This window comes from Astyanax mexicanus, chromosome 14 (assembly GCF_023375975.1).
Source record: "Astyanax mexicanus isolate ESR-SI-001 chromosome 14, AstMex3_surface, whole genome shotgun sequence".
Classification (NCBI taxonomy): domain Eukaryota; kingdom Metazoa; phylum Chordata; class Actinopteri; order Characiformes; family Acestrorhamphidae; genus Astyanax; species Astyanax mexicanus.
Window position 1 is genome coordinate 15865515 of NC_064421.1, and position 10135 is coordinate 15875649.

Below are 10135 nucleotides of genomic sequence, written 5' to 3' on the forward strand. Positions count from 1 at the left end.
CCATTTTTTCTAATTTTATCTTTCTTTTATTAATTTTATTTTTCTATTCCTCCCCCCCCCCCCCCCAATTTGGAAGGCCAATTATACCCAACCCACTCATTAGAACACCACACTAGAAGCTTAAAGGTTGATTAACTCAGACAGATGTGAAGACAGCCACCACCTCTTCAAACTGCCGCAGATATAGCATTACCAGGTGTCCAGTTCTACTCGGAGGAAAGCACAGCGGCCCAGCTCCGATACATCAGTTAACTGACGCCTGTGCTGACTGACATCACCTTGGGTGGGGTAATGTAGGGAGAAACAGTGGCATCTACCCTCACAGAGAGAGCAAGGTCAATTGTGCTCTCTCAGACTCTGGCTGCTGATGGCAGCAACTATTATGATCTGGTATTCGAACCCGGCAATCCTCAAAAAAGTGGTAGCACATTTCGGCCAATTTTGAACCAATGTCCCAGCCTATGCATACCCTTTTTCATAGGCCCGATGCACACCTCCCCAGAAATGTAAGTACATTGTAAGTGATTGGCCCCTGAGCTGCCCACACTTTCCTGCCCTGGTGCAGTGTTGGGAGTAAAGGCGTTAAAACTAACGGCGTTACTAACGCCGTTACTTTTTTTCAGTAACGAGTAATCTAACTAATTACTATGACTGTAACTATAACGCCGTTACCATTTCCGACACCCCGTTACTGCACGTTACTTTAGCAGCTCTATGAACTTTTTTTTTATTTCGCTTTGCCCTGGTTAACCCCTCCTCTGTCCGGTGAACTTGAGCTTCTGGCCGCTGTGCCTGTGGTTTGGCGTGGTGAAGTGAGGCACAATTGTGACGATTTGCGTGCTCTAATCAATTCAGTGATTGCCGTGGACAACCCAAGTTCCGAATTAAGGACGTTAAGCTCTTTTTAGCTGCTCCGGTTTTTGTGGTGCTGCTGCTTTCTATTTTAGAGCTTAGATTCTCTGCCCGAATCCCACCTGACCTGAGGACCGACCCGAAATCAGGCTCCTATTTTTATTTTATATAAAGCTCTGGTGTGATAATCACAATGTTGCTAAGTAACCAATTATTATTGTTCACTAAAGCGAACGAAATAGCGAAAATTGAAAGTGAAAAACATTTGTGTTAACTGAATCTAATAAAAACGGTAATTAAAAGGAAAAACATAACTATCTCGAACTGTATTTTGTGTTTATAAAACTAACTAAAACGAACTGAAATTACTGATAGAATACCCTCATTTTTGTGTTTAATTTATTTATAAGCGCTGTTGTACAGCGGAGTTGTACAGCGGGAGTTGTTGTGCCGAGCGCGCGGCACTCGTGGTCCGTTAGTTCTTGTGTAAAGCGCTCACGCTAGCAAGCCCACCCTAAAATGAACAGAAAAAATAAAAACAAAATAAAATTAAACTATAATAAAAATGAAAACTGTAATCACGTAGCTCTGGGCGCACGTGAACGCCTCCGCGTTTGACTTGCGGCATTGTGTGTAGCTGTTCTTAAAAATCATTTAAATTAAATAATAGTTCTATGCTTCTATGTTACAGTGTTAATTAACATAATTCTGATTATATTTCGCTCATTCAATCAGCCCGAAAACAGACAGTTTATGGGGCGGATCGGGTCAGGCTCATAATGACAGTTTATGGTTCGGGCTTGGGCAGAATGTGCACGGGCTCCGGCTGGGTCGGATTTTTTGGGCACGAACTTAGCTCTATTCTCTTTTGGTGAAGCTGTTATATTAATACCATTTTAACGGGCATTAAATTGTTGTTTTTGTCCATTATTTTGTTTTATATATACATATTTCTTTTGAGTGTGACTTGGTTTGTTATTTCAGTATTACAAGTTTTAGTAATTTTCTTTGGTTGTGTGGAGAATTTCGTTTTATTTTTTTGAAATTCGTTAGATTATATTTTTGTCAACATTTTGGGTTTATTTTCGTTTGTTATTTTTTGTTATTTTTCTAATAATAATAGTAAATGCATAATTGATTTCCTTTTTTTGACGGGCGAATAATAAAAAGTAACGCGATAGTTACTTTTACTGGTAACTAATTACTTTTATAGTGGAGTAACTCCGTTAGTAACTCAGTTACTTTTTTGGAGAAGTAACGAGTAACTATAACTAATTACTTTTTCAAAGTAACGTGCCCAACACTGCCCTGGTGGTTTAAACTACAAAGTGACTCAGATGCAGACGTAATTGCAGAAGAATAAACATGCTCCACTGCATAGGGTGCTCATGCAGGCTTTTGGCCTTTAGTCCACTGTAACACTCTCACCCAATTCAGTTATATTTCAATAACATTTCAGCATTTAATTAAACTATTCATTTTTACCAAAAACTTTTTTTACAGTAAGATTCTACAACGCTCTTCCAAAGCCATGCCTTTATAAAGTGTGCAGCACGTAGTTTTGCATTATCTTGTTAAGAAATGCATGAATGTAGGCAGCATATATTGTTTGTTGACCTAAGTGTGCTTTCCTGCCTTAATGCTGCATCACAAATGTTTAGTGACACCGCCCATACAAGACCTTGACTTAAGCACCAATGCTCTTGTCATTATAGACAGTTAAATCCTCACAGCAATGCTTCAGTAGAGAGTTAAGAGCAATTGCATAACCAACATTTTTATTTAAAGCTTTTAACTTTCAGTGTTGTATGGCAGGGGTGCACACATTATTTTGTCTTGTAATGTTAATTCTATTTCTCGTAAGCTTGGGATTAATCTGTATCTGGAAAACCTTTATTCTTCATAAATATTCATAATTAACAACATTTGCAGAAAATGACTTTTTGTACTTTTTACTTCAAATGTATTGTATTAATAAAAGTATAAAAATTAGTGTTTAAGCACACCTTTGGGTCTTTATAACCATCATAACCATTTCTTTTATATATCTATTTCATTCTTCATAACAGAAATATATTCTTAAAATACTCTACACACAAAGCTACCAAATTAGTTGGTTGTTAATACAACTGTTACAAGAAAGGTTTGTGATAACTGAACATTGTCCCACACTCTCCTTCTTTAGTCAGTATGGGTTGAGTCATAATTTTTTCCCAAATGTGTGCATTATTAAAAAATACATACACTGGTCTATACTATGTGGCCTTTTCCTCCCCAAATAAAGCAAAAGAATAGAACATTTCAGATGATCCAGAAGACCAGTGAAACAACTTTTGTTGTAATTTTTGTTTGTAAAGATGTGATTGAAGTGTAGATTTTCAGCAATCTTTTACAAATACTCTTCACTTTCACAGGCTCAAAAACTTTTGACCAATAACTAATATAGCTATATATCTATATCTATATATATACGTATGTATATATATATATATATATATATATATATATATATATATATATATATATATATACGTATATATATATATATATATACGTATATATATATATATATATACGTATATATATATATATATATATACGTATATATATATATATATATATATATATATATATATATATATATATATATATATAATACATATTTACTCTATACTGCCATCATGTGGACAGAAGTGTGCATCACCACTGATCTGGAGGCACATGCTACCTTTTACTGACCAAGATCTCACCAGTTACACTCTCTAACACTGGGTTCCTTCCGGCCCACAGCTCTGCGGAGATTGCTATGTTCCCTTTGAATCAAACTCATGAAGGCTGTGTGAATTAGATATAGAGCTTTAATCAGGTTTATTCAATAAGGAGTCTGCATAGTTTACATGAGAATACAGAAATAAATGAATATTGTAATAGTTTTGCTTTTTATGATTTACTTCAGATTTCTAGTCATTTTCATTTCCAAATATGTATTATGTATGCAAACATGTAAGCATGAACAAGAAGCTCACAGGAATGTGAACATCTTGTGGAATGAACAATGAACTGAAGCTGTTTGGAGAGCAAAGGGAAGACCTACCGATATATTAGTTTATTTTTTTTTTTAGAATGAAGTGTTGATTAAGGGTTTAGGAAATGTGTTGTTTTTTGTTGTTGTTTATGGGTCAATATCAATTTAAAAATGCTCTGTTTAAACTTAATTTAAACACTATTTAACAATACATTGTCAATATTAATCTTGAAAAAACATATTTAGAGTAAATTTAACCTTAATTTTTAAAATGTTTGGCATTTCAGTTCAGTTCAGTTGCTATTTTAATAAAAATATTTAGCTATGTAAATAATAGCTATAATATCACCCTGATATCTTGGCCCTAAAAAGTTACTTAAAACGGTAACTAAGAACACCAGTACCAACACAACCCTCAAACTGTTTTTTAAAGGAACAGACAATAATTTCTGCTTGTTCAGAAAATAGTAATATTATTTTAACTTTATTATTATTTTTCAGGTAAATGTAAAAATGTCCACGTAGTTGGTGTAAAATATCATGGTCATTAAGATAATTTTAGGAAAACAAAATGTATATTTGAAACAGAACAAGGTTACCATTAGCCATTCAAAATTATAGGTCATCCACAGTTTTGCTAAAATTGTGCACCTGTCATGCAGCTTGCTTGATTTTTGCATTCTCTGAAGTCAAAAGAGTAAACAAAAAAAAACAAGAATAAAAAAAGAACTTTTTTAAGTTATCAGGCACCAACAGATGCAGTATTTCGATAATGACCCTTATATATATGCTCTGTATGGATTTGGGAATGAATGGTGCTGTTTAATATCAAATTGTTGGGACAGTCCGATTTTCCATTATATTGGCCCAATAATAAATTATCTGTATCCAACCATGATAGAGTGAGGAGAGAATTTTACATTTTCCAAATATGTTAATTTGAGAACCAACACCAGGCACTTTTACCGTATACCAATTTGCATGAAACCATGAGAAGCCAAATAAGTCTTTTAACCTTAGATAGTGTGTTCCATCTGCCACAGTGAGTATAGAGTTACATCTGTCTCAGACTAGACACTGGTCTCCAACACAACCAAGGATAAGTGGATTACTGGCAATGGAAAGATCATGAGATAGCAGGTCAAGCAAATATTCATCCTTGGTAGATAATACAATGAGTGGGACTGTAGAGATGGTTACAAGCATTAATTACAGAAATGAAAAGGCTAAAGACTTTCAGTTTGAAAAATATGGACTACTGGTGAAATTAACAGCTATTCAAGCTGAACAATAGTGTACTACAATAGTAAATGGGTTATTTTATGAGAAGCTGATCAAAATACAACCTCATGATATTTTATCAACCATTTCCCGTGAATGTCTATAACATGCATTTCATCGGATTGTCTCCAAAACAGTAATTTTACAGGAAAAGGAAAAATCCCCCAGTCAAAAAAGAAAAATGTTTTTCCAAGCCCCTTTGGAAATTTTGGTATTAATCCAGTCATAATTAAATTTTAACTCTATGTAAAGAACATCTGGCAGATCATTTTTATGTCAAAACAATAACAACTTCAAAATTAGATTTTTGTGTAAGTGCATGTTAAGCAAGATACATTTATGGTAATATGATGTCTACATCTACCAGATTATGTTTTCTCTATCATTGTAATCCATATATGGTGTCCACAGTCAGGGACAATGTGTTATTAGGTCCAAGTAGTGCTCTCCACACTGCATATGCATAATATTCCATTCATTTAGTTAATGGACTATGAGGTCAGCTAAAGGTGGGCAGTGACTCACGCCACAGGGGGAGCGATTTTGGGGTTTTATTTAACTAACAGACATACAAAGGCAGGGGCGGGATGGTATAAAACCCTCAGAGGACTTTTTGAGGTTTTAGTTGAAGACACTCCTGGGGTGAAGAACAGCAGAGGTAATATTCTCGAATATTTTATCATTGATAAAATTGACTTTTGTGATGTTAAATATATACACTCTTAAGCAAAGTAAAAATAATAACTATTCCGCAAACAAGATATGCAAATATAAAGATGCTAAACAAACCAATGTCTGAGAATCCTTGTTTGGATAGTCTCTTATATGAAATATGTTCAAATTAATAATAAACCATTTGGTGACAGTTCTCAATATTGTAGACAGTTTCCCAGGGCTTAGGAGAGAAGTGAGGACTAGGAGTTTAGCTTTTGGGTTGAGTTAGGTTGCGGTAAAACTTATTGTTACAGCAAGCGTTAGGTTTAAAGTTGATGAATAACAGTATTATTTTTACGGCTGTAGAATCTTTCCATTGTGTTGAAATTTCTTAATCTTCAAATTTAGTTTTTGTCTACACATACATATTTTATTTCACAAAAAAATAAAGCTTTTTTTTAAAGGTTTCAGAAGTACTTACTCTTTGGCTTCATTTTAGTATAATAGCAATTGATAATTTATAAAAAAAATAACACGTATTGTTTCAGCACTACGATCGCAACATGAACGTATGAAATGTCTTGTGTAATCTCAAATTAAATATTTACATTTTTTTCCTGCTTGATAAACAAAATATCTATGCAGTTCTCATTTTTCATGGTATATCTACCCAACCTCATATATCACATATTCCAATACTGGATACACAGACTTGTAGACATGTTTAATCATTGACTTGTGGTAAAATCTGATAAACATTCTTGCATTTTCAATTTCTTCCCAATATCAAGAAATATCAGAAATGTAATTTATTTTATTTTGTAAATTATGCGTATTTTCTTTTACAGCTAGAATGATTCTGATCATTAAATACACGGGAGCAGCTGTCCTTTTGCTGTCAGTTCTAATTCAGATCGGACAGCTTTATCCACACAACGACATGTACTGTAAGTACAAAACCTTTATTTATTTGCCTGTGAAACAGATAAATCTAAAATGCCATTTAGTAAAACATACATTACTATCATTTATTTTATTATTTTACCTTTATCAGTTGGCTGTGAGGATTGCAAACTGAGGGAGAACACCGTCTTCTCCAGACCTGGCGCCCCTGTGTATCAGTGCATGGGATGCTGCTTTTCCAGGGCTTATCCGACTCCACTCCGCTCCAAACAGACAATGCTGGTCCCCAAGAACATCACATCGGAGGCCACATGCTGTGTTGCCAAAGAAATCCAAAGGGTAACATTATTCAACATATTTCATTAAATACTACAGTTATTTTTTAATTCAAATTATTCTAAACTTTCAAATAAACATGATTAAATACAATTTATGTAATAAAAAGTGCAGTTGGGCAGTGTGTATTTAAAACACTCATGAAAACCACAGTATACTCAGAGATCTGCATCATTTATCACAATAGAAAATGTGTCCCATTTCTATGAAATATGTTCATATTTCCCAGCTTTATACAACATTTTCACATTGTCTACTTTTTCTGCTTCTGCAGGTTTTTGTCAACAACATAAAACCACATGTACTGAACCACACAGACTGCCACTGCAGCACTTGCTATTACCATAAATCCTAGATATCAGACCCTCAATTCCTCAATTACCTCCAGACAAGGATACTGATGCTTGCTTGGCTACTACTGTGAAGACGTCACTTGACTTTAAAGAAGTTATACTGCTGACAGTGTGCAAGCTTTGTATTGTGAGCTTTATAAGGTTTTCATATGTTAAAAATATAAAATGGTTACACTCATCTTTTAATATAACTAGAACAAGATCTGTAGTTAGCAAAGCCTGCTAAAATATGGTACTTTTCCAGTGCAATCTCAATTCTAATATTTCCAAATTAATTTTCAGAATAAAGCCTCAGTTGCAACCCAGCTGTAGTTTGTTTAATGCTTTATTTCTTCCCACATTTCCACTGTTTGTCACTAAGTTTTATAATTTTCTCAAAAGCTTAATTGCAGATTTCAAAAAAAAAAAAAGCAATTTAAAGGATGACAGCGTACAAGTATGAAGTTATTTGGAAACATGACAAGCTTTCATTTAACATTTATATTTACAACCTAGTTAGGAATCTCAAAGTGAATATTTGTTTCAGAAATGAAACCTTGATTTAAATTTAATGTGAAGAAAAATAGTAAAAGATACATTTTGGCTGTGATAGATTATGGTGATATATAGTATATGCATGCATTTATTTGTTTTTACTTAGACTTAATTCAGTATACCATGCATCTATAAGCTTGATTTTAACTGCAATGTTTCTTGTTCATTATTACATTCTTCGTGGTTTAATTGGATGGACATCAATGAGCACATTAAGACAACAGCATTAGTATATATTTATGTATTAGGCAGTAATGGATAAATTTCCAGCTTTCTCATTTCTGTTTTATCTCAGGTAGTGTTCAACTGCACTCTTCCAGGTGGTTGTTTTAAATGTACATAGGGTTTTGACAGCTCTGGGGAAAACTTCTTTGGACATTGGATAATCTGCAGAAAGATATTAAAGTAGAAGTACTTATGTCTATTGGAAAATGTAAGTGCATCATATAGAATGTGGTCAATTAAAAATGTTTTTGTAATATGTTTTACAATTTTGTACATATAGTTGTACATATTGTATTTTAATGTGCTATAAGTTTGTATGGTATCTTGGTCAGGTCTCTCTTTTATTATAGTGATTTTTTTATCTCAATGGGACTCAACAATAATGATAATAATAAGTTTAGGTCAAATTTAAGGGCAAAATCCAAGACAACTATTAACAGCATAGACTGTAACAGTCTATTAAAATGATTTCTAACCTACTGCTGCTTGTGGCTCACAAAGCAAAACTGCATCAATACACTAACATTTATAACTTGCATATTGTTATCAAGATGATACAAAAATAATTAATTTAGGCAAAAGTTTAGATTGAGCATTGTAAGCAGTGACCAGAGAGACTGCACATAGGCTAGCAGTAAATAAATGGTAAATAAATAGTAATCAATTTGTTTAATATCTTGTTATATGATAGTTGAGTAAAAAATAGCTGACTATAGCACTAACCGTGATTTAACATCAATCAGATGCTCCAGCAGTTAAAATGGCCACCAATCACACCATGTTAAATGATAGGCTAATTAAAGAGAGATCTAAATAGGCTAACTAGACACACAGGCTCAAGCTCAAACGTAACTATTCTTTGAATGAAATGATTCACTGACACGTTTTGCTACAAATCATGGCTAAAACAAATTTATTTTTCAAATGTATTGTTCTTAAAAATCCTCTTCCACCATAAGGCCACGGAGTCAGTAGGTCAGTAGGAGTCGAATCGCTGTTCATTGAGCGCACACATGCTACCTTGATTCGGTTCACTGAACCGATGCTGCAAGACTCAACGAATCGATCACAAGATTTTTTTCCAGCTTGGGAAAAGCGCAGGGATCAGTGTTCAACGTAACTTTATTATCGCCCCTCCTTACAGACGGAGCTCTGAAAATAAGAGTCAAACCAACTCAACAAGCAGTGTCCTTAACCGTGATGTTTGATTCAGTCAGTGAATCTAATGTCCGTAGTGATTGGTACTTTAATACTATATGAAACAAAAAAAAAAAACAGTCGAAACTTGAAGACACGCCCATTGATCTGTATGGGGTCTCTCGTTTGTCGTCATGTGTGAAAGATCAAAACAAGGGCCCTATCTGAGAGGGGGAGGGGTGTGCCTAATACTATGCATGTTTTCAAAAGACTTTTAAGGTTGTTAAGAAATGTGCTTCAAATTCGTAGCTAAACTGTTGAAACACAAAACAGTGATACGGAGAGTGACACTAATGATGCTTAGCTAGTATGATGATGTTTAACTGCTTGAGTCTGATACTTGCAGTCTGAAGAAATATACAATGCAATACTAAAGAGGCTGTTTTAGTATATAGTACGTTGTATTTTGCGCTGGTATTTCATAAAGACCTAAAAAGGAGAATAGATAAAACTAGGGCTAGGCAATATGACAGAAAATAAATAAAAATTAACGTTAATATCTACTCAAATGTAATATCTAATTCTAAATGTAGATATTGTTGTATTTAGGATACCAGCTGCGAGATTGTAACTGCAGCACAAAAGACAAAAACAAATGAGTAGCAGCTGTTTTTAAAATATTTGTAAAATGTTTATGTTCTTTTTCTCTGGTCCAACTAAAATATAAGTTGGAACAAATACTTAGACAAATCATGTATTTGTTGTGTGTTGCAGTAATGGAATATTATATATTTTGCCATTTCTAATAAAAAGATATATTTTATGAAATATATAG

The 10135-nt window shown here is 33.8% G+C and overlaps 1 protein-coding gene across 1 annotated transcript; it reads left to right on the forward strand.

The window, feature by feature from the left end:
• Window positions 1–5735: 5735 nt before the first annotated feature.
• Window positions 5736–7767, forward strand: cga (glycoprotein hormones, alpha polypeptide). Its single transcript, XM_007257424.3, has 4 exons — window positions 5736–5816; window positions 6661–6759; window positions 6867–7054; window positions 7326–7767. The coding sequence occupies exons 2-4, from the start codon at window positions 6666–6668 to the stop codon at window positions 7404–7406; spliced, it is 363 nt and encodes a 120-aa protein (XP_007257486.1). The 5' UTR covers window positions 5736–5816; window positions 6661–6665; the 3' UTR covers window positions 7407–7767.
• The last annotated feature ends 2368 nt before the right edge of the window (window positions 7768–10135 follow it).

What these genes read in the sequence shown, in the direction of transcription:
- cga (XM_007257424.3), top strand. Translation starts at nt 6,666, where the DNA reads ATGATTCTGATCATTAAATACACGGGAGCAGCTGTCCTTTTGCTGTCA. An exon ending in TCCACACAACGACATGTACT is followed by an intron (nt 6,760 to 6,866) that starts GTAAGTACAAAA and finishes TACCTTTATCAG; the next exon opens with TTGGCTGTGAGGATTGCAAA. An exon ending in TTGCCAAAGAAATCCAAAGG is followed by an intron (nt 7,055 to 7,325) that starts GTAACATTATTC and finishes CTGCTTCTGCAG; the next exon opens with GTTTTTGTCAACAACATAAA.